At 37.7% G+C, this 24,251-nt stretch overlaps 1 protein-coding gene across 6 annotated transcripts in view; it reads right to left on the bottom strand.

The window, feature by feature from the left end:
- Positions 1-19,246: 19,246 nt before the first annotated feature.
- The window catches only part of FNDC1 (fibronectin type III domain containing 1), a 115,192-nt gene continuing 110,187 nt past the window's right edge, over positions 19,247-24,251 (bottom strand). For all 6 annotated transcript variants that reach the window (XM_007484847.3, XM_056819007.1, XM_056819006.1 and 3 more), the window contains 3 exons: positions 22,071-22,232; positions 21,250-21,372; positions 19,247-21,119 (listed from right to left, as the gene is read on the bottom strand). In XM_007484847.3, coding sequence (XP_007484909.1) covers positions 21,004-21,119; positions 21,250-21,372; positions 22,071-22,232 — 401 coding nt within the window. In that variant the 3' untranslated portion in view covers positions 19,247-21,003. The remainder of the gene's footprint in view (positions 21,120-21,249; positions 21,373-22,070; positions 22,233-24,251) is intronic.

The raw sequence follows: 24,251 nt of genomic DNA, 5'->3' as shown, positions 1-24,251 counted from the left end.
TTTGGGCATGATGGTTTTATCTTCAGAATTTATACACTCACATACATATAAATTTATATGACCAACTCCTTGCACTGATAATAATAATTGGCAATTAAGGAGAGCTTGTAGATTTGCAAAGCATTTTACTTATATTTACTTTATTTGAGTCCTATAACAACCCTCTAAGGAAAGTCCACTAAGTATTATTATCCTCCTTTAGAGAGGAGGAAGTTGAGGTATGGAGTGATTAAGGGGTTTGCCCTGAGTTACACAGCTAGAATTAGAACCCAGATGTATTCAGTCCATCTCTACTATGCCGGGCTACCTCTCATATACAGACTTAGATTTGGGCACAGGAATAGATATATCTCTTTATGTTAATTCAACAGGTAAAATTTGTTACACTTATTTTATTCAGAGTTAAATATAAAGTTAATATATTTAACTTGGGTAACCGAGAACTGGTCCCCATAACAAAACAATTCATTCTCAGTAGCCATCCCTCTTCATACTTAACTAGAAGAGCTCCCAGGTTGCAAATCAAGCTGTTATATCTGGGACCATAAATAAAATCTTTTCTAGATTGTGAAAATTTACTAGCTTTTGATTTCCACTGATACAGCTTTGGATAATCCAGCATCACCTCCAGAAAAAAAGCATCAGAGTAGGACTTTTATGGACAAAATGATTTTTTTTTTTAAATATATTTTATTTGATCATTTCCAAGCATTATTCGTTAAAGACATAGATCATTTTCTTTTCCTCCCCCCCACCCCCCATAGCCGACGCGTAAGTCCACTGGGCATTAGATGTTTTCTTGATTTGAACCCATTGCTTTGTTGATAGTATTTGCATTAGAGTGTTCATTTAAAGTCTATCCTCTGTCATGTCCCCTCAACCTCTGTATTCAGGCAGTTGCTTTTTCTCGGTGTTTCCACTCCCATAGTTTATCCTTTGCTTATGAATGGTGTTTTTTTTCTCCTGGATCCCTGAAAGTTGTTCAGGGACATTACACCGCCCCTAATGGAGAAGTCCATTACGTTCGATTATACCACAGTGTATTAGTCTCTGTGTACAATGTTCTCCTGGTTCTGCTCCTCTCGCTCTGCATCACTTCCTGGAGGTTGTTCCAGTCTCCATGGAACTCCTCCACTTTATTATTCCTTTGAGCACAATAGTATTCCATCACCAACATATACCACAGTTTGTTCAGCCATTCCCCAATTGATGGGCATCCCCTCGTTTTCCAGTTTTGGGCCACCACAAAGAGCGCAGCTATGAATATTTTTGTACAAGTCTTTGTGTCCATTATCTCTTTGGGGTACAGACCCAGCAGTGCTATGGCTGGGTCAAAGGGTAGATATTCTCTTGTCGCCCTTTGGGCATAGTTCCAAATTGCCCTCCAGAATGGTTGGATCAGTTCACAACTCCACCAGCAATGAATTAATGTCCCTACTTTGCCACATCCCCTCCAGCATTCATTACTTTCCTTTGCTGTTATGTTAGCCAATCTGCTAGGTGTGAGGTGATACCTCAGAGTTGTTTTGATTTGCATCTCTCTGATTATAAGAGATGTAGAACACTTCTTCATGTGCTTGTTAATAGTTTTGATTTCTTTATCTGAGAACTGCCTATCCATTTCCCTTGCCCATTTATCAATTGGAGAATGGCTTGATTTTTTGTACAATTGATTTAGCTCATTATAAATATGAGTAATTAAACCTTTGTCAGAGGTTTCTATGAAGATTTTTTCCCAATTTGTTGTTTCCCTTCTGATTTTAGTTATATTGGTTTTGTTTGTACAAAAGCTTTTTAGTTTGATGTAGTCAAAATTATTTATTTTACATTTTGTGATTCTTTCTATATCTTGCTTGGTTTTAAAGCCTTTCCCCTCCCAAAGGTCTGACATGTATACTATTCTGTGTTTACCCAATTTACTTATGGTTTCCTTCTTTATGTTTAAGTCACTCACCCATTTTGAATTTATCTTGGTGTAGGGTGTGAGGTGTTGATCTATTCCTAGTCTCTCCCACACTGTCTTCCAATTTTCCCAGCAGTTTTTATCGAATAGTGGATTTTTGTCCCAAAAGCTGGGATCTTTGGGTTTATCGTATACTGTCTTGCTGAGGTCGTTTTCCCCCAGTCTATTCCACTGATCTTCCTTTCTGTTTCTTAGCCAGTACCAAATTGTTTTGATGACTGCTGCTTTGTAATATAGTTTGAGGTCTGGGACTGCAAGGCCCCCATCATATGTGTTTTTTTTTCATTATTTCCCTGGATATCCTTGATCTTTTGTTCTTCCAAATGAACTTTGTTATGGTTTTTTCTAAATCAGTGAAGAAGTATTTTGGTAGTTCAATGGGTATGGCACTAAATAGATAAATAAGTTTGGGTAGGATGGTCATTTTTATTATATTGGCTCGTCCTATCCATGAGCAGTTAATGTTTTTCCAATTGTTCAAGTCTAGTTTTAGTTGTGTGGCGAGTGTTTTGTAGTTGTGTTCATATAGTTCCTGTGTTTGTCTTGGGAGATAGATTCCTAGGTATTTTATTTTGTCTAAGGTGATTTTGAATGGGATTTCTCTTTCTAGTTCTTGCTGCTGAGCTGTGTTGGAGATATATAGAAAAGCTGATGATTTATGTGGGTTTATTTTGTATCCTGCAACTTTGCTAAAGTTGTTGATTATTTCAATTAGCTTTTTGGTTGAATCTCTAGGATTCTTTAAGTAGACCATCATGTCATCCGCAAAGAGTGATAACTTGGTCTCCTCCTTGCCTATTCTGATGCCTTCAATTTCTTTATCTTCTCTAATTGCTACTGCTAGTGTTTCTAGTACAATGTCAAATAGTAGAGGTGATAATGGGCATCCTTGTTTCACTCCTGATCTTATTGGGAATGCATCTAGTTTATCCCCATTGCAGATGATATTAGCTGTTGGTTTTAGATATATACTGTTTATTATTTTTAGGAATGACCCTTCTATTCCTATGCTTTCTAGTGTTTTTAATAGGAATGGGTGTTGTATTTTATCAAAGGCTTTTTCTGCATCTATTGAAATAATCATGTGGTTCTTGCTAGTTTGCTTGTTGATGTGGTCAATTATGTGGATGGTTTTCCTAATGTTGAACCAGCCCTGCATCCCTGGTATGAATCCTACTTGATCATGGTGAATGATCCTTCTGATCACTTGCTGGAGTCTTTTTGCTAGTATCCTATTTAAAATTTTTGCATCTATATTCATTAGGGAGATTGGTCTATAGTTTTCTTTCTCTGTTTTTGACCTGCCTGGTTTTGGAATCAGTACCATGTTTGTGTCGTAAAAGGAGTTTGGTAGAACTCCCTCTTTGCTTATTATGTCAAATAGTTTGTATAGTATTGGGGTTAACTGTTCTCTGAATGTTTGATAGAATTCACAGGTGAATCCATCAGGCCCTGGGGATTTTTTCTTAGGAAGTTCTTTGATGGCTTGATGGATTTCAATTTCTGATATGGGATTATTTAAGAATTCTATTTCCTCTTCTGTTAGTCTAGGCAGTTTGTATTTTTGTATATATTCATCCATTTCTCCTAAATTGGTGTATTTATTGCCATATAATTGGGCAAAGTAATTTCTAATGATTGCCTTAATTTTCTCCTCATTGGAGGTGCTGTCCCCCTTTTCATCTTTAATGCTGTGAATTTGCTTTTCTTCCTTCCTTTTTTTAATTAGATTGACCAGTACTTTGTCTATTTTGTTTGTTTTTTCAAAGTACCAGCTTCTTGTCTTATTTATTAAATCAATAGTTCTATCACTTTCGATTTTATTAATTTCTCCCTTAATTTTTAGGATTTCTAATTTGGTTTTCTGCTGGGGGTTTTTAATTTGATCGCTTTCGAGTTTTTTCAATTGCATTTCCAATTGATTGATCTCTGCTCTCCCTTGTTTGTTAATATGAGCTTTCAGGGATATGAATTTGCCTCTGATTACTGCTTTGGCTGCATCCCAAAAGGTTTGAAAGGATGTTTCGCCATTGTCATTTTCCTTGATGAAATTATTAATTGTTTCTATGATTTCTTCTTTAGCTAAACGGTTTTGGAGTATCATATTGTTTAATTTCCAATTGGTTTTAGATTTGGTTTTCCATGTACCATTACTAATCATTATTTTTATTGCCTTGTGATCTGAGAAGGCTGCATTCATTATTTCTGCTTTTTTGCATTTGTGTGCTATGTTTCTGTGACCTAATGTATGGTCAATTTTTGTGAATGTGCCATGTGGTGCTGAGAAGAAGGTGTATTCCTTTTTATCCCTATTTATTTTTCTCCATATGTCTATTAATTCTAATTTTTCTAAGATTTCATTCACTTCTTTTACCTCTTTCTTATTTATTTTTTGATTTGATTTATCTAAATTTGATAATGGTTGGTTTAAGTCTCCCACTAGTATGGTTTTATTGTCTATTTCTTCCTTCAATTCTCCTAGTTTCTCCATTAGAAATTTGGGTGCTATATTATTTGGTGCATACATGTTGATTAATGATATTTCCTCATTGTCTAGAGTCCCTTTTAACAAAATATAATTACCTTCCCTATCCCTTTTGATCAGGTCTATTTTTGCATTGGCTTTATCAGATATCATGATTACCACTCCTGCCTTCTTTCTATCAGTTGAGGCCCAGAAGGTCTTACTCCATCCTTTAATTCTGACCTTGTGGGTGTCAACCCGCCTCATGTGTGTTTCTTGAAGACAACATATGGTAGGGTTTTGGATTCTAATCCATTCAGCTATTCGTCTACGTTTTATGGGTGAGTTCATCCCATTCACGTTCAAAGTTATGATTGTCATTTGTGGACTCCCTGGCATTTTGATTGCCTTCCCTAATTCTAACCTTTTCTTCTTCGGCTCTACCTTTTAGTCCAGTGATTTACTTTGAATCAGTCCCCCTTGTCCCCTCCCTTGATGTTTCCCTTTTTAGTCCCTCCCTTTTTGTTCCCTCCCCCTCCCCCCTCTCTTTCCCTCCCTTTTTGTTCTCCCTCTCCCCCTCCCCCCCTTGGTTTTCCCTTCTCCTTACCCTTGTTGGGTAAGATAGAATTCAAGATCCCAATGGATCTGGATGTTTTTCCCTCTCAGAGTTGATTTCCCTGAGATTGAGGTTTAAGTAAACCCCCCCCCCTCTCTTCCTCTCCTTCTTATAGGAGTTTTCTTCCCCTCCCCTTCCCCTGTGAATCTTTGTGTGAGAACCATTATTCTATTTGGTCTTTCTTTACCCCCTATTTATACATTACATTTTCCCCACATATTAGTATACATAGGTTGATATAAATGTAGTCCTTATAGAAGAGAGTTTGAGTAAAAGAAGATAACATTTTTCCCCTTTCCTTAATATTTACCTTTTCAGGTATTCCTTGCTCTTTGATTTTCGGTATCAAACTTTCCACAGAGCTCTGGTCTTTTCTTTGCAAAAAGTTGGAAGTCTTCTATTTTGTTGAATGCCCATACTTTCCCTTGGAAGTATATAGTCAGTTTTGCTGGGTAGCTGATTCTTGGTTGGAGACCCAGCTCTCTTGCCTTTCTGAAGATCATGTTCCATGCCTTACGATCATTCAGCGTAGAACTTGCAAGGTCTTGTGTGACCCTGATTGGCATTCCTTTATATCTAAATTGTCTTTTTCTGGCTTCCTGTAGGATTTTTTCTTTTGTTTGATAGCTTTGGAATTTGGCAATTACATTCCTGGGAGTTGTCTTTTGGGGGTTTAGTGTAGAAGGTGTTCTGTGAGCTCTGTCAGTGGCTGTATTGCCCCCTTGTTCTAGAATCTCTGGGCAATTTTCTTTGATTATATCTTGTATCACCATGTCCAGTTTGGTGTTTATTTCTGGCTTTTCTGGGAGTCCAATTATTCTTAAATTTTCTCTTCTCCCCCTGTTTTCCAGATCTATCACCTTGTCGGTGAGATATTTTATGTTCTCTTCTAATTTCTTGGTGTTTTGGCTTTGCTTTATTAGTTCTTGCTTTAAAGCCTGGTTTTCTTTTACAGTTTGGTCAAACTGGTTTTGTAGATTCGTGAATTTCTTTTGCATCATTTCCCACTTTTCCTCCCAGAGGGCTTCCATCTTTTTGGTCCTTTCTGATTCAAATTCTTCATGGGTTTGTGGAGAGTTTCTATTTCCTTTGGAAGATTTTGGAGAATTTTCTTGTATATCTTCTTCTATCTGCTCTGTATTTTGTATTTTGGCTCCATAGAATGTGTCCAGAGTCGCCCCTTTCTTCTTATTTTTCTTGGTATTTTGGGGCTTCTGTGCTTCTGTGGAGTTTGTCATCTCTGAACGTGGAGGATTGGCTTTTCTTGTCTTTGTCTGGTGATCAGAGGCTTTAGTCCTGGGCAGATGTTGGTTCTATGAGCGTTCCCTGGGTTAAACTGAATATGCCTCACTGGAACTGGAATGGAAGGGTCGGACCACGAGGCCACACTCTCCCCCTGGCTCGATTTCCGGAAGTTGCCTTCAGAATCCCTGGCCGTGAGGCTGTTTCGTCGGCCTGCGGGGGGATGGGCTGCCGCTTCCCCAAGCTCCGAGAGCACAGACTTTCACTGAGACTTGGATAGCAGGATCCAGCCCGTGAGGCTGTCTTGCCCGCCCTGAGGGTTGCTGTTGTTTTGACCAGCTCTCTGCAGCGGAGGCCCCAGGCAGTAACTTTCACCCGGACCAACCGGCTCTTTGACCTACCGGCTCTTTGCAGCGGAAGCCCCAGGCAGTAACTTTCACCCGGACTGGGACTTGGGTAGAAGACCCTGAGGGTTGTTGTTCCTCAGACCCTGCTCTCTGAGCCCGGCGCGGCTGCCGCTTCCGGGAGCCTTGGACTCTGCGCTCCTACCCCTGAGGTCCGAGGGATCTCGGGTTCTGGCTTTTAAGGGGAGCCGTACCTTTTGAACCGGGTCCAGGTCCAGGAGGAGGGTTCCCAGGGTCTGTGCTGTTGATCGTTTTGAATTTCGGCGCCTTCGGAGCTTCTAGTTTGAGATCGGTCGGGAAGGGTTTTCCGGAGATCTGAACTTCAGCTTTCTCTAAGCCGCCATCTTAACCGGAAGTCGACAAAATGATTTTAAAACAAATTTTTAACAAAAAAATTAAAACAATTTCTAAGGGGCAGTGTATACAGACTTAGTGGATACAGAACCAAGCCTGGAGTCAGGAAGTTCCTTCCATGTAAACTTCCTTATTAATTGGCTTATTGAATGTCTTGAACTGACTAGGTTCAAATCTGACCTCAAACTGTCCCTAGATGTGTGACTGTGAACAATTCATTTAATCCCAATTGCCTAATCTTTACCATTCTTCTGCCTTGGAAATGATTGTTAGTATCATTTCTAAGACAAAAGGTAAGAGTTTTTAAAACTTTGTAAAAATGCCAAACAAATAATACTTATTTTTAAAATTTGAGTACAGTTTAAAACTTGGTCATCTATCCTCATCCTGCCAAATCTCTTTGTGACTTCTAGAGGCACTAACTTAGTCACAAAAAGCTTAAAGACATAAACTTCTACATTACAGGGAACCAAGAACATCTTAGAATTCAACCCAGGCCACTTTAGGACACAATGAGTCACACTTCTACAAGACAAAAATTCAATTTTGAATTTCCAACTTGGCTACTTTTAGGAGTGATAAACCCACTCAGTGATATCAGCAGGCAAACCAATTAGCTTGAAGGGAAATGGGATTGAGGAGAAGGGGGAAAGGGGACCTCGTTTGTACATGTTCCTAAATGTGGCTACCTGGAGCTCAAAACAGAACTCATCTTTCTCTGTCCTTCCTTCCCCTACCCACATTCACTACCTATCTCTCATTCTTTATGAGGCACTAACACTGGTCTCGTTATTCCTCACATAAGAAATTACATCTCCTAATTCCATGCATTTTCCCTAACTGGAATTCCTCATGCTTAGAATGATCTCCTTCCTCATCTCTACTATCCTAGCTTCCTTCACTTCTTAGCTAAAATACCACTTGCAGTAGGAAGCCTCTCCTAATTCCCCTTGATGCTAGTGATTTCCCAGTATTGATTATCTCCAATTTATCCTGTATATACTTTGGTTGTATATGATTCTTTGGATGTTGTCTCCTCCATTAGACTGGGAGATCCTTGAAAATTGGGATTTATTTTGCCTTTTAAAACAAAATTGTATTTCAGCACTTTAGCACAGTGCCCAACACACATACAGCAGGTGATTAATAAATGTTTGTTGGTTATTGACTGACTGAACTTTATTTGGAGCTTGTTTTGGAAAGTACTCTATATGTGTTTAGTTATAGATATATACATGTGCTTGAATATATATATATATATAACATATTTTATACTAGATACTTGTACTTTATACATTTACTTTCATTTATACTTTATACTACATATACTTTATATATACTATCTCATTGGCTTTCCCAACAGCCATATGTTGTGTTTGTGCATATTACATATATAATTATGCCCATGTCATACCTGATAAAATTGAAGCATTGAGATATTCTGTGATTTGTCCTTGGTCACATAACTAGTAAGTCAGATTTCTCTTGACTCATAAACTTATTTCTGTTTCCGATACCACTCCACTAAATATTTTCATAGATACATTCACATAAATCTCTAAAAGTACCAAATATGGGAAAGAAATTACCTTTCCATTTATTTGGATGAACAGTCTCCTTTGAATCTAAATAGCTTTTTCAATCTTGATAATCATGTCATCTGTGCAGGCCAGAGTGACAGACATCTTGAACTTGAATCTTATGACTAGACTGAAATTCATTTCAAATTCCAAAAATGGAAGGAAGATCCAAATGTGATATCTAAAGATAAGAACTCTGAAATAAAACCAAGAAAATCTTTGCTGGTCAGTAAATCTAGAACATATCTGACCATCATTTGTTTCCCATTAATTGTAGCATTCCCAGTGGATAAACAGAATTTCCCATTCAGCATGAAAAAAACAGAAAACATCCAGTCAGCAAATAAATATTTCCTTTCCAAAATGACCACTTACAAATGCTATACTGAGAAACTTGTCACAGATGGCTTTGCATGGAAATAAAATTAGAGACAATAAGAAGAAGAAAAGGAAAATCCAACCCTTGGATAACAAGGTACTATTTCTCAACCTTCTTCCAAAAAGAAGGTAAACATTTCAAAATCAACTCAGTGAAATGGACTAGAGACACACTGAATAAAAAGAAATAGAGTTACAATATGTGTTTAGGAAGAAAGAAAGGAAGAAAAGAAGTAAAAAATAAAGAAGGAAGGAAGGAAGGAAGGAAGGAAGGAAGGAAGGAAGGAAGGAAGGAAGGAAGGAAGGAAGGAAGGAAGGAAGGAAGGAAGGAAGGAAGGAAGGAAGGAAGGAAGGAAGGAAGGAAAGAAGGAAGGAAGGAAGGAAGGAAGGAAGGAAAGAAGGAAGGAAGGAAGGAAGGAAGGAAGGAAGGAAGGAAGGAAGGAAGGAAGGAAGGAAGGAAGGAAGGAAGGAAGGAAGGAAGGAAAGGAAGGAAGGAAGGAAGGAAGGAAGGAAAGGAAGGAAGGAAGGAAGGAAGGAAGGAAGGAAGGAAGGAAGGAAGGAAGGAAGGAAGGAAGGAAGGAAGGAAAGGAAGGAAGGAAGGAAGGAAGGAAGGAAGGAAGGAAGGAAGGAAGGAAGGAAGGAAGGAAGGAAGGAAGGAAGGAAGGAAGAAGGAAGGAAGGAAGGAAGGAAGGAAGGAAGGAAGGAAGGAAGGAAGGAAGGAAGGAAGGAAGGAAGGAAGGAAGGAAGGAAGGAAAGGAAGGAAGAAGGAAGGAAAGGAAGGAAGGAAGGAAGGAAGGAAGGAAGGAAGGAAGGAAGAGATAAAAGAAAGAAAGAAGAGATGAAAGGAGGAAGGAAGGAAGGAAGAAGGAAGGAAAGGAAGGAAGGAAGGAAGGAAGGAAGGAAGGAAGGAAGGAAGGAAGGAAGAGATAAAAGAAAGAAAGAAGAGATGAAAGGAGGAAGGAAGGAAGGAAGGAAGGAAGGAAGGAAGGAAGGAAGGAAGGAAGGAAGGAAGGAAGGAAGGAAGGAAGGAAGGAAGGAAGGAAGGAAGGAAGGAAGGAAGGAAGGAAGGAAGGAAGAAGGAAGGAAAGGAAGGAAGGAAGGAAGGAAGGAAGGAAGGAAGGAAGGAAGGAAGGAAGGAAGGAAGGAAGGAAGGAAGGAAGGAAGGAAGGAAGAAGGAAGGAAAGGAAGGAAGGAAGGAAGGAAGGAAGGAAGGAAGGAAGGAAGGAAGGAAGGAAGGAAGGAAGAGATAAAAGAAAGAAAGAAGAGATGAAAGGAGGAAGGAAGGAAAGAAGGAAGGAAGGAAGGAAGGAAGGAAGGAAGGAAGGAAGGAAGGAAGGAAGGAAGGAAGGAAGGAAGGAAGGAAGGAAGGAAGGAAGGAAGGAAGAGATAAAAGAAAGAAAGAAGAGATGAAAGAAGGAAGGAAGGAAAGAAGGAAGGAAAAGAAAAAGCATTTTTCTTAATATGTGCCTAGAACTATGCTAAGTGCAAAATACAAATATAAGCAAGCAAGACAATCACCCCCAAGTGTGTTATATTATGTAGCATATATGTTATATAATATGATATATTATGAAAGGGAAGGTTATCATATTTAGTGGCATAAAACTGGAAGTGGGATGTTGCAGAGAGTGCATGCATATAAGAATAATTTGTAGATATTCAACTAGTGTCATGTTGGCACTAGAACTAGGAAAAATCATTTGAAAATTCACCAATTAGAAATCAGGGTCCAAGATATGTGAGTCTTAGTTCTAGGAGGCAAAAGATAAAGAGGAGTCCTGAGTACAAATGACATGGTTTGGAGATTCTCCCATCAATGTAGCCCAAGCACAGTATCTGCTTGGAACTTCATCCCTTTCAATTTTCTAGTATAGCTCACTCTCCCCAATTCATACTAATAGTTACGTGTAGGGGTTTTCTCAAGCCTTGAGCCTGGCACTACAGTCTTCCATGAAGAAACCCAGTGGGAAAAAGGAGATAGTGACTTGACGTCTACAGTGGGAGAAGGGATGGGGTTCAGCAACATAGTATCTGGTCCCATCCCTGCCAAATTTCAGCCTCTTAAATTCACAGATGCTCTGCCCTTTAGAGTGCCTGAGAGTCAGGAAAACTGATTGTTGTGAGAAAAATATTCTTTGCGAGCCATAAAGTGCTACAAAATTGTTAGTTATTGTTATTAATTAATGGGAATATCAGCTGATGTGACAGTTGGATGAGGGATCAAAGCAGTCCCCAATTCTGTGGCTGTGCAGAATGCACTGCCTAAAAGACAGATCACTTGTGGTTGTTTGGTTTGGCCAAATGTTCACAGTTAATACAATTTCATAATTGTTTTGCCACCAAATGTGTAAATATAAGTTTAGAAAGATTCTAACTCATGCTCTAAATCTGTTTCTATGTATAATAGAAGCTGTCTTGAATTGTGCTTGATTTCCCTATCCACGGAAAATCTGAGAATATTGAGTGAGGTTGAGTATAAGAACCTCTTCCACATGGCTAGGAGGAATACTCATAACTAAGGGCACAACTATGTTACTGACCTATGGCCAAACTCATATATATGTGAGACTCAAGACTTGGGAACCAAAGTACAAAGGAAATGGAGACATGTTAGTCTGGAGTCCAATTTTGAGCTATAATTCAGTTGGTAATGACAAAGACTCTGAAGTTCCTACAGTTTTAAGAGAAGACTACTTCCTTTGGAAAGGGAATCATTCATTTCTGTCATCGTTGTTCAGTCTTTTCAGTCATGTCCAACTCTTTGTGACCCCATTTAGACTTTTATTGGCAAATACATTGAAGTTATTTGCTATTTCTTTCTCCATCTCCCATTTATGCATGGGCAAACTGAGGCAAACTGATTTAGGTAACGAGCTCAAGGTAACACAGCTAGTATCTGAGGCCATATTTGAACTCAGGATGATGTGTCTTCCAGACTCAAGGTCTGGCACTCTATTCACTGCACACCTAGTAGCCCCTATCGTGTATGTCATCCGTTTGCAACTTTAGGTAGAATAATGTACAGGTGGAGAGAAAATTGCACATGTGTATGTGGGGGGAATCTAATGAAATTAGTGGAACATGAGACACATACTCAGAAACCAGCCTTGCCAGCTTGAGGTGGACACAGAACCCAGAACTTGCTTAGAAATGGCTGCTGCCCTACAGGTCTTGGGCTTCCACTCATTGCTCCTGGTTCTGCCTACTAGGATCAGTGTTAATGAGGAAGAGGAGGATAAAGATGAGGAGAATGAAGATGACAATTATGATGGTAGAGGTGGGGATGGTGATGATGACAATGATAACAAGGAGGCAGGATTTGGACAGTTCTTACTCTATGAAACATGCTACTGTGAAGACAACTTCTTTGTGGTTCTTTGTTCTGGCTAAATGTTCCAAATTAGTTAGAATTCTATAATTTTTCTACCACTTTGTACATAAACATGGTTTTAGAAAGGTTGCAAATGAGCTTCTACCTGATATGATTCCTTTTGCCTAACGATTAATAGAACAATATATAGACATCAGATGATATTGGTTCTAGGCAAATGACCAAATAGTGAATGGACTGGATATTCTGAAACAGCTTGGGGGAGCATCATCAGCTTTTCTTGAGAGGTAGGAGTCAAATAGGTAGGAAGAGAATCAAGACTGGGGAGCTTTTAAATCATAATTTTGGTTCAGAACCTTAAAGTAGAATTTGAAGTCAATATTTTTGTTTCATTAGGAGTTACTGAATTCAGTTTCCTTCAACAATAAAGGAAAATATACTTGTATTTCATTTCATTCATTCAACATTCATGTTGTTGTTTAGTCACGTCCAACTCTTTGTGATTCTGGGCAAAGATACTGAAGTGGTTTGCCATTTCCTTCTCCAGTGTTCCCATTTTACAAATGACGAATTGAGGCAAATGGGGGTTAAGTGACTTTCCCATGATCACACAGCTAGTAAGTGTCTGAGAATGGATTTGAACAAGCAACTAGTAAGGTTATGTGAGGCCAGATTTGAACTTAAGTCTGCAGATCTGGCCTCCTATCCAATGGAGAGAGAGAATGGGGGGGGGGGGAGGGAGGAATGCTAGGTTTGGTGTCAGGGGGCCTGGGTTTAAATCTTGGCTTCCACTTACAACCTGCTAGGACATAGGCTAAGGGACCTCAGGCCCTCTCTTCAGGGCCTCAGTTTTCTCATTTTTAAAATGTGGGTGTTTGACTAGATAGCCTCTAAAGTTCCTTCTAGCTCTAGATCTGTGACCTTTTTATGGAACATATCTTTAATTTTAATACTTTCTAAATAGTGCATATAGGAAGCCCCAAGAGATGTGAGTAACCCTCCCTTTCAAAAAGCATTGTCTAGTCAGTCTAAATCAATCAATAGTCAAGAAAAAGAGCACATCTTTGTCTACTCTTCATCACTTGCATGCTGATTTTTTTTTTTCTGAAGACCTTGGAGAAAATTGGAATGATTTCTGTAGAATTCTTTCCTCATGAGTTGCACATGATGCCTGATGTTCCTTGTTCTCAGATTCCCTTTTGAAAAGTGTGGCATTTAGATTATTCTTTGACTTGCTGCTAGTGTTTCCAAGTTCGATGGTCCTATCTGTTTCCTAACCAATCTTCCTCTTTATGAGAGGAAGTGTGGTATTGTGGATAGAGAGCTGGCCTCAGAACCAGGGCTGATTTCGTTGAAGTCTGGTCTTTGACACATAGTGGCTGCTATGTTGACTATGGAAAAGTTACTCAACCTCTCCATGCCCCAAGCATCTCTCAAAGACTTAAAACTATAAAATAGTTCCAGATTTGCATTTCTAAAAAGAGTTCCTTTAAGGGGTAGCCCTCTACACCCATGAAGTCATGCCTAGACTAATAAACAAACAATGAAAGCCTCTACATAATTTTATTCCCAAGGTATTGGCATTCTTACTGTGCACTTGCCTCAAAGGGAGTTGGACCTCTGGAATTTTACTATCCACTTCTTGAGAAATAAAGACACCCTTGCATATTACCCATAGATATTTAGTTGGTGGGGGCAGAAGTACATTGAACTCTTATAGTGATCAGAAATGCCATAAGATACCAAGATGCATTTTTAAACATTAAGGAGATTTTAGAATAAGCCTGGGGAAAGTCAAATGGCCAAGACATTACTGAGTCATACATTTAATGATATCTAACTATGGTTCCCACAGCTGGCATTCTCTGCCTCTTTAGCAAACATTTTCTTTTCAGGCCAAAAAGTGTTTTTAATTATCTTTTTCTCATTTTCATTCATTCTTTCTCTCTTCCTTCCTTTTTTTTTGGGGGGGGGTATATTTAGAAATTTGTGGGAGATCTCAGAAAAGAATCATTAAGATTTTTCAAGGAAGTATCTTGTCAACATTTACAGGACAGGAAAAAAGAAGCACTCAAATGCCCCTCAACAAAAAATACATCCTAACGTACCACACTCTGCGTACAGCCACAGTAAGGTGTTTGGGTTCATAATTAAGACAATCTGCAAATTTTTACCCCTAAAATTTGCTAAAACGAAATTTAAATCTCCAAACAATTTTGAGCAGTAATTAAATTGGGCATCCTTGTTTCCAGCTGCAAAGATGATTTGGCTTTGGGATTACATTGACTGCCTTCAGTTTAGCTAACACAGAATCAAGAATTAACCTTCATGTATATATTACAACATGTGTGTGCTGGTGTTATGAGGGAAACCTCAGTGCCTCAATAGTAGAGGGGGCAGAGTGCTAAATCTGGAGTCAAGAAGACCTGCCTTACACACTTACTAGCTATGTGATTCTGGGCAACTCACCTAACCTCAGATTCCTTATCTGTAAAATGGGGGGTAATAATAATAAAACCAACCTCCCAGGATTGTTGTGAGGACTGAGTGACATATGAGGACATATGTAAAGTCACCTAACGTCTTTAAGCCTTACTTTCCTCATGTTAAAATTGGGAATGATAAAACTTTGTAATGCTATCTACCATTCTAGGTGCTACACTGTTGCCACACTACTTGGGAAGCACCATGTTGCATCAGTTTTCTGATAGTTTTATAGCCACAATCTGATTCTTGGGTCTCCCAAATCATCACCCAACATCCTTTAGGTTTGTAAGAACCTTTGCATCTCCAGTACTTTGAAGGATCATCCTTCTCTTTCTGCTCAATGCATTGTATGTCAACCAAATTTTGAAAGGCAACTGTATTATTAATTAGTATTTCCATTTTTGGTCTCAATACAGAAGAAGGAGTAACACCCAGAACATATTGAGGGTAGCTTTTTTAAAGGAAGGATCTATTTTTTTCTCTGAAAAATATATTTGTATGAATTAATGAGTCTAGTTTTTTATTTTCTGATACTTGAAATAACATTTATCACAAACTTCTTTTAGTCTGAGGGGAAATAAAATCTATTTGCTCCTTCAGTGTGAAGAAGGCTTGACTACTCTCTGATGGCCCAAGAGTATAAAACAGAGGAAAAAAGAATATCTTTTATTGGATAGTAAAGATATCACGAAAAGATCACTGGAAATTTTGGCAGTCTTGCAGTAAGAATCAAAGTTATCCAGAGACTTTCCATCCCTCTAATTGGTTTGACTATTTCTCAAATAAAATTAAATTAACCTGCAAACATTTTTCTTTTTCTTTTTAAAAGTTTTTATTTAGTCGGTCCATAAAACTTTATATATTTAACTTAAATAATTACACTATTGGTTTTTTGTTTGTGTCTACTAGATAACTGATATTTTTTTAAAAATACACTTTCCCTATCACTTGGTGTTCACTAGACTCTGCTACTGTTTGACTGAGAACTGTGAGCCAAAATCAGAATTGTCTCAGTCTCGACATGCTACATGCCTGAAAGTCAATTTGTTACTTGGTAAGTTTATTTCTCTTCTTCAATTGTAAAATGGATACATCCTATAGAGAATGATTTGAACCATCTAAAATCTGTAGCATGTTTTGTAAATGTTGGATGTTTCCATTTACTGGCACATTTTTAGGATTATGCTAAGAAGCTGTGAACTCTTTTACATTTTCCCTCCATGTCTAAAGTCACTGAGTTCATCCTGACTTGATTTGTCTCCAGATCCTTTAGCTTCCAACTCTAATGGAGGGTCGTGACTAGATATACAGTTAATGTAAGACAATGGCAAATATAGGTTAAATCACAAGTATATCTGGGTAAAAGCTAGAATTGTTTTTTAGCAAAAAGATGAATGAAAGACACTAATTTTTCTAAACGCTATAACTAACATACCCCAAACACTGCCTTGCATGGAGAGACTTTGTCAAAAAGAGATGTCCTAATATCTCAAAACTTATCAACAAATGTCAAGATTAAATATCACCAAGAGGTAATAGTCAGAAAGGAATTTTAGTAGATAGATGATAAACAATTTTTTTTCTTATTCCCTAAGCTCAGACATGTTAATCAAAGACATTTTAGTCTATGGGCAAATTGGCCCAAATAAGTCAGACCTTGGGAGGTAGTGTTGGGGTAGGGATGGGGGTTTAAAGAGGAAGAGAAAAAGAAAAAGGCATAGGAAAGGGAACAAAATATTGCATTGGCTTCTCACTAATTCTATCCAAACAGAAAAAAAAAAATTAGAATCTGGAAGTTGAAAGTTATTCTAGATGAAATTTAATCCAACGTGTGTGTGCTTGAGTCTCTTCTGGTGTATCTAACAAGTGGTCATCTGGCCTGTTTTGTACATGTCAAGCTCCACTGAGGGAAGATATCCTATTTTTTTCTTTCTTATCTCTATGGTGCTTGGAACAATACTTGGCACAAAATTAATGCTTAATAAATGTTTGCTCACTTCTAAAAGAGATCTCTCACTGTTCATGTCCAAAAGGAAGTCTAATAGGGACTGCAGCTCAAAAGATATATTAGGGCTGGATTTATGTATGGGAGTTACCTGCAGATAGATAATAATAAAGCACAAGAAGAAACAAGATCACCAAGAAAAAAGGTGTAATGAAAGAAGAGGGTCTAAGTGGTAGATGATGATCAAGAAAAGGAAACTGAGAAGAAATGGTAAGAAATGTAAGAGTAGGGGTGTCTAAATGACTGGTTCAGTGGATAGAGAGGCAGGTCTAGAGAGATGAGAGGTCCTTGGTTCAAATCTGGCCTCAGATACTTCCTAATGAGATCCCGGGCAACTCATTTACTCACAATTGTGTAGTATCACTTTACTGCCTTGAAACTAATACATAATTTGATTCTAAGAAACAAGGTAAGAGTTAAAAAAAGAAAGAAAGAAAGGTAAGAGAAGAAGCAAATTCAGAAAGATTACATTTAGCAAAAGAAGATGTTCAAGATCATAATCCTCAGACTTTAGTGGTTCAGACTGTTATTTTCCCTAATTCTGTTACAGGAAAGATTTTTTTTCCAACTCCAGGATTCACCTTGGCCTTAATTAAATTGATCAAATCTTAGATATACAATAATGAGGGAATAGTTATTTTTATAACTTTGGAAGACAAGGTTGGTCAAATGTTCTCTTTGAATTTGGAGTAAGTTGGGTCTCATACTATCAGCAATTTGAAGTTTTCAAATGAGAGTTTTCTTAAATTCTTCTGAAGACAGGAAACTAAGTATTCATCAACTATTTATTTTTCCTTTCCCAAAGCTGAAGTTGTCTCAGATTTCAATAAAATGGTTTCTTGATTTAAAAAAAAAAAGTGTGCAAAGGCTCAAAAAAAGAGTCTCTCTGCTCCCTACCCCCAATTCCAATCCTTTGTTCATACCATTCCCACATTCTCTAGTAGCTTCCCTTCTCCACTCTTCTCATCCCTTACTTACTTTCATATATTGAAACGATACCCTTCTTTCAAGGCCTAAAACTTCTTTCTTAACAACCCTCTTTCCCCGCAATGTGTCCATCTCATGGCAGCTAGATGGAACAGTGGATAGAATACTGAGTCTGGAGTCACAAAGACCTAATTCAAAAATGTCCTCAGACATTCAGTAACTGTGGGACCTCAGGCAAATCATTCAACTTCTGTCTGCCTCAGTTTCCTCCACTATAAAATAGGAACATGAATAATATCTTCCTCCCAGGGTTGTTATAAGGATCAAATGAGATGATACTCATAAAACACACATGTAGCACTATGCCTGGAACAGTGTAAATAAGTATGAAGCCCTTAGAACTAGTGTTTAATAAATACTTGTTCCTCTTTTCCTTTCTCAGATTTCTGGTAGCACTTTGCCTGGGACATCTCCTTGGAGCGTTACCTCTTTCTGCCTTGTGTCATAGTGATTTTTGCCCATTTTTCTTTCCATTAATAAATAATTTGAGAGCATATCTTACATAGTATCTAATTTTGTGTCCTCAGCCACCAGCACAGAGCTTTACATCTATTAAGTGCTTTGTGAGTGTTGAATGAAAGCATGGTAACAGTAAGTAGACAGTGGACATTTTAGGTCCAAGTCATTCCTAAGGACTTAAGATCTTTATAGAATTTGGGGGGATGAATTACCATATCATTTCTGAATTTGTGTCCCTACATGCTCCTTCTGCTTCCTCACCAAAGGAAGCAACAACCCAATGCAGGACCTTGAAATCAGTCCAGAACTCATCTTGATATGTGTAAAGACCAATGAATAATTTAAAACTTGGGACAAATTGTCAAGAAATCTATACTTAAATCCTCCTCAAATTCAAAAGAATCTAGCAAGATATACTCCTAACATAAGTATGGCATTATAGTACTGGTCATATGTTTCCTAGTATCAGATTATTGGATGCCAACTAATTAGAGAGTTCCCCCTCAGATGGAACCATATATGAACTTGATAGGGAAAAAGTCATTGTTTCCTAAAGATCCTTTCATTTATTATGACATTGAAAAGTAAAATACTTGAAAGTATTTAAATATTCACCCCTTTAAAAATGAAGTGCTCCTTTTAAACATCGTAGTAGTTACTTGTAAATCAATTCCTTTCCAATATGTTTCTAAATGTGCAAAAGCAAAAGTCTTTAAAAGTCTTATCCTTGGGATTATAAAATTATATTGTTAGTCATCTGAACTTCCAATAAGCTCATTCTCTTCCACATAGTATTATTCTCTTACTTTCCTGGGCTTGCATTTTATTTATTGTATGGTGAAATAGGAATATAGTATCTCAGGAAAAAATAAAGCTTTAGAGACAATCCTTATAGTTAAAAAGTTATAGTTATTTTAAAAAATGGGCCATTCACATTAGACCGTCATCATACAATGAACTTTCATAAACCTCAAGGCATTGTGTAAATGTGAACTATTTTTATTATCATTGTTCTTTAGGGTTTCACTGCCACTGTTAAGCTTTGGTACATAGATGCTGCAGAGTTCTCCAATTCCCTCAGCAAGCTTTGCTTTCAAGACAAAAGCCTTCTAGGTGTGCCAGGTTTCACTTTATCATATTAGCCTCTAGAGATTGTACAATCCAGATCAATAATGGTGAAAGCAGTGATAATTTTCTTTAGGGATCTGAGCTTATTATGCTATCAAATCATCCTATTGGACCCAAATTGGCTGCCCTCAAATATAGCTCCAGTGAAATCTCTTTGAAAGGAAAATATATAGATGAATATTGAAAATAACTAATAAGAGGCTACCCTTAGGTTTTATGCATTCCATATGTAGAAAGGAAGAAGTATGGATTATATTTAGACCACTGTGGTACATAACAGTGGGACTTAGGGATTCCAGTATAGTGCCTTCCTTTGCCTGGGGCATGATGGAACCTTTCTTATGGTAGCATATTCAGGTGTATTTGAAACCTGCTGAATGAAAAGAAATGATACAATATTCACTAAAGAAATGATGCTAACTTGGAAAGAGGTCTCCAGTGGGATGTTCCCAGTATCTAGCCTTATTAGACGGATCTGTATGAGAGATGCTGATGAAATGAGCATATTTGTAAGTATATGGATTTTTAAGTTAAAGATTATTAGTGTGTCTTTAAAAAGAACTCATGCTTTGGCAGAGAGAAACAAAAAGCCTCAGGTTCAAGAATTAAATATCAAGGGAAGTGACAAAAATGGAAAAAAAATCAAGAAAACACAGCTGGACTGAGACATTTAGTTTGAGGCCAGAAATCCAGATGATCCTTTGAAACACTACTGGCTATGGTATTCATGCAGATGACTTAGTGATGGTTAACAGTATTTGCAAAAAGAACAGTCCTTTCCACAGCTGTTATTTTATCCATAGTACATATTCCATGGAAACATTTTTTAAAGACCTGTTAATAAACAGCACCTTTTACATGAAAATTGAGAAACATTTATCTAGAAGATATGAAAAAAATTTAGCAATTCAAAGTAATATTCTTGCAGACATATATATGCATATACATACATACACATATATACCTTGTGGATTTACAATGTGATTTGGGGTATTAGTCCAGCAGTGGGCAAACTGGTAGAGCATGGCTTATGTAGACTCTATATTGAGTGGGGTTTTTTAGTAGCTCAGCATTGTTGCATAGGAAAAAACAAACAAACTATAAAATAAAACTCTGAAGCTTAAAACTCTGCCAGTTACAGAGGATTCCATTAATAACAATGGAAAGTTATTTAGCATTCCATTAAGCAAGCACAGCATGCTTAGGTCATGCCTTTGAGATACATGAAATGTCCAAATTTTGTGCTTAGTAAAGTTTGAAAGTCTCATTGAGGAAAAGTGCGATCCATTTCAGTTGCTTATTTATTATTTCTTTGGGGTTGTGTTGATTTTAAAAAACAAACATACACACATAAAACAGAGAAGCAAAGTGGAATTTGAATATCAAACGCAAATCCTGTTTTGGTCCCAGGTCAAGTACTGAAGCCGACTCCCAGATTTAAGATGTGAGATGTGCATAGGATTGAGGCTTTAGGTCTTCTGAGCACCTGGACTTGGGAAGTTCTCAACCGTTGTCTTTATTTTCTTCCAAAGATCTCATAGTCTCCTGGTAAAAGTAGTTTGACAGGTCTGAGAGGTATGGCCTGGACTTTCACTGGTGACTGGGTTACCATTTTCCTGGAATGGAGACACCACACTCATACCATCCCACATAATAATAGGGTGTTCCAAAACCAATCCGGCCAAATTCTACGGGCTCCTGACGATATTGGCGATGATAACCTGGGAGGGTTAAGAAAAGGAGGTAGATAAGATGAAAGACAAGATGAAAAGAAGAATCAACATCAGTATTTAAGAAAAAAAGAAAGATAAAGCCATCTTGAAGCACAAACGTGGTTGTTACTCATCTTACCTTGAACAGTAGGCAGGGCTTCCACATATGACTGAGGACCCGTTCTTCCATCCAGGTGAGAATCTACAAACTGGCAATGGTCCTCACCTCTCCCCCAGCTATCTCCAATGCTATAGAAGGTATCTGAAAGGATCATATATTCCATAAGTACACAGCCATATTGCTTCATGATAAGCATTGGTAGCTTATGAAAAGGATGCTTAATGATCAACACTGGAGGGGCCCTTAGAGGCCGATGCATCTATTCCTTTCATTTTACAGATGAGCAAACTAAGGCTCAGAGAAGTCAACTGATTTGTCAGGATCAAGCAAAGAGAAAGTGATGGGACAAATATTTGCGCTCACATGTCTTTGGCCCCAAAATCTAGTACTTTTTTTTGACTATGCAACAAAGTCAATACAATACAACACAATACAATACAATAAAGTCAGGGAGAAGCGGTGGTCAACAAATAATCTATAATGAAAGTGTTTTTTTTTCAAATATAAATTAGTCCATAGATATAAGGCATTATTATTATTAAGAACTGAGAAAATGGACTTTTGTACATCTACAAAGTTTTTGAAATTGGTTAGCGGTAAAGCTAGTGAGTTTGGATTCAAACTCTTATCCTCTGATCTATTCTGAGAGTGGGAGAGGGGAAGGAAATTTTCCTCAATATGGTACACTTCTAACAAGCAGCACATGCTCATCTGCCCTGTACTTAAGTCAGTACCATGGTACCATCAGCTCACAATGAGAATGTTGAGCCAGCACATCTTTTAATCCAAATGCTTGCAGTAGGTGTCAATCAACAGTAAGTTCCTCCCAGAGACCTTACCTTTCAGATTATCACTGAGATAAATCTTGTACCTCAGTGAATTACAAAGAACAACTCCCACAAACTTTCGGTACCATGTTCTCTTCACATACTGTCTCCCATGGCAGTCTGTGTAGCTGGGATCCCTTTTGAAAGCAAATGGGATCCAGATGGGCTCCCCACCTTGATGACACAAAAGGTGATAAAAGGCACTCAGTTTTAGCATTCCAAAACATAGGCGGTCTACAAAAAAGTTTTATTTGATCCTTCCTTTTTTTTTTTAACAGAAAGAAAACCTATTCCCTTTTTATGTTGTCTGAAAAAAGGTTCCCTCTAACTGTATACCTTTTAAATTATTTGTCATAAAAGGATACTTAGCTTAAAAAAAGATGATCAACAGTGCAAAATGTTTATAATTCCTTGTGAAATTGTAGTATGCCATTTTATAGGGATAGTTATAAATTATTCTCTGCATTTAAAAAATTCTCCTCAAACTTTTTTCAACTGATAGTTATGAATTTGCAATTGAAATTTCTACTATTAATTTAGGCAGCATTGCATTGAATCATAGAATTAGAGCTTGATGGAACCTCAGAAAGTTAGCCATTCTAAACCCTTCATTTCATAAATGAAGAAAAGGAAAAGCTACAAGAATTAAGTGACTTGCTCAAAGTCACATACATAGTACTTGTCAGTGCTACAATTCCAACTTGATTCCAAATCTAGCATTCTTTTCTCTCTATCATGCCTTTTTCCTTTTATTGTGAATAGACCAGGTCATAAATTAGTAAGAAAATGAGGATTACCCAATAGGCTTCCTTCCTTTAAAAAAAGTACATATTTTATTTTTTAAAGGACCCATATGGATTCACTTAAATACTTCCTTTAAAAGATCTGGTATTCTATTGTTGTTCTTCAGCCAGAAGAGATTACAACCCTTCCATGCTTTGGTAATTGGTTTTTATGACTTGGAGTGACTAAATAAGTCCATCACCTGGTGGCCAATATTATAGTAATAACCTTATAGGATGGTAATATAGTCCTAGGAGGACGAATACACAGTACGTTAGTGATTAGACTCAAAACCTTTCTAGTTTGGTTGGACTTCTATCAAAATCTTTTGTTCTCTGCCAGAGTCTTTGGAACCTGACTATGGTGGAAGCAAAACCTTGGGTAAAATTGTGATGCTGCCCTAAAGCTCTTGTGATGAAATCCTTTGGAAAATCTAGTTGGAAGAGACCCTAGAGGTCAGTTAGTCTAGTGAACAAGAATCCTCTCTGCATCATACCTGACTCTTTTCTTTCAGTCTCTAAGAGTCATTCAGCCTCTTAAAGACTAGCAGGGGATCCCAAGACTTTAGTAAATTAGGCAGTTAGGAAGTTAGACTTTAGGTAGCCCTTTCTACTTTCCAACAATTGCAAGGATGTATTTCTTCACATCAATCTGAAGTTTACCTCTCACTGCATTTTGCTGGCCCTTTGAGGTCAAACAGAACAAGTTGTCTTTTTTCAACGTCTGTCCTTCAAATATTTAAAGGCAGCAATAATGCTTCCTAAATCTTTGCCCTGCCAGACCAAATATTTCTAGCTTCTTCAGTTAATTTTCTTATAACATGAAAGACCTTCTCCATATTGCTTACCCTCCTCTGGACACTCACTACCCACCTTATTAACTGAGCAAGGTAGGTAATACCCTAAAGCACTGGGCTTAGAGTTAGGAAGACTTCTAAGAGTTCAAATCCAGCCTCTGATAGCTGCTAGCTATGTGACCCTGCACAAGTCACTAAAAGCCTGTTTGTCTCCATTTCCTCAACCATACAATGAATATAATAATATCTACCTCTTAGGGATGTTTTATGGATTCAATGTTACAATATTTGTTAAGGCACTTAGCATATTGTCTGGTATTTTCTAAGCACTATCTATATAAGTGCTAGTTATTATTTTTATTATTGTAATTATTACCAAATGTTTTTATTTAAGCATAGCACTGAAAATATATGAAAAAATACAATATTGAAGTCTGACCAGGATGGAATATTGCAAAATTAACCCTTACTAAATCTAGCCTCAGAAACTTCCTAGCTGTGTGACCCTGGGCAAGTCACTTAACCCCCATTGCTTAGGCTTTCCTGCACTTCTGCCTTGGAAACAATACATAGTATTTATTCTAAGATGGGAAGTGAGGGTTTAAAACCAAAGA

The sequence above is a fragment of the Monodelphis domestica genome, chromosome 2 (assembly GCF_027887165.1).
Source record: "Monodelphis domestica isolate mMonDom1 chromosome 2, mMonDom1.pri, whole genome shotgun sequence".
In the NCBI taxonomy this organism is placed as follows: Eukaryota; Metazoa; Chordata; class Mammalia; order Didelphimorphia; family Didelphidae; genus Monodelphis; species Monodelphis domestica.
The sequence above is the reverse complement of the archived record's forward strand: the minus strand, read 5'-3'. Positions and strand labels throughout refer to the sequence as shown.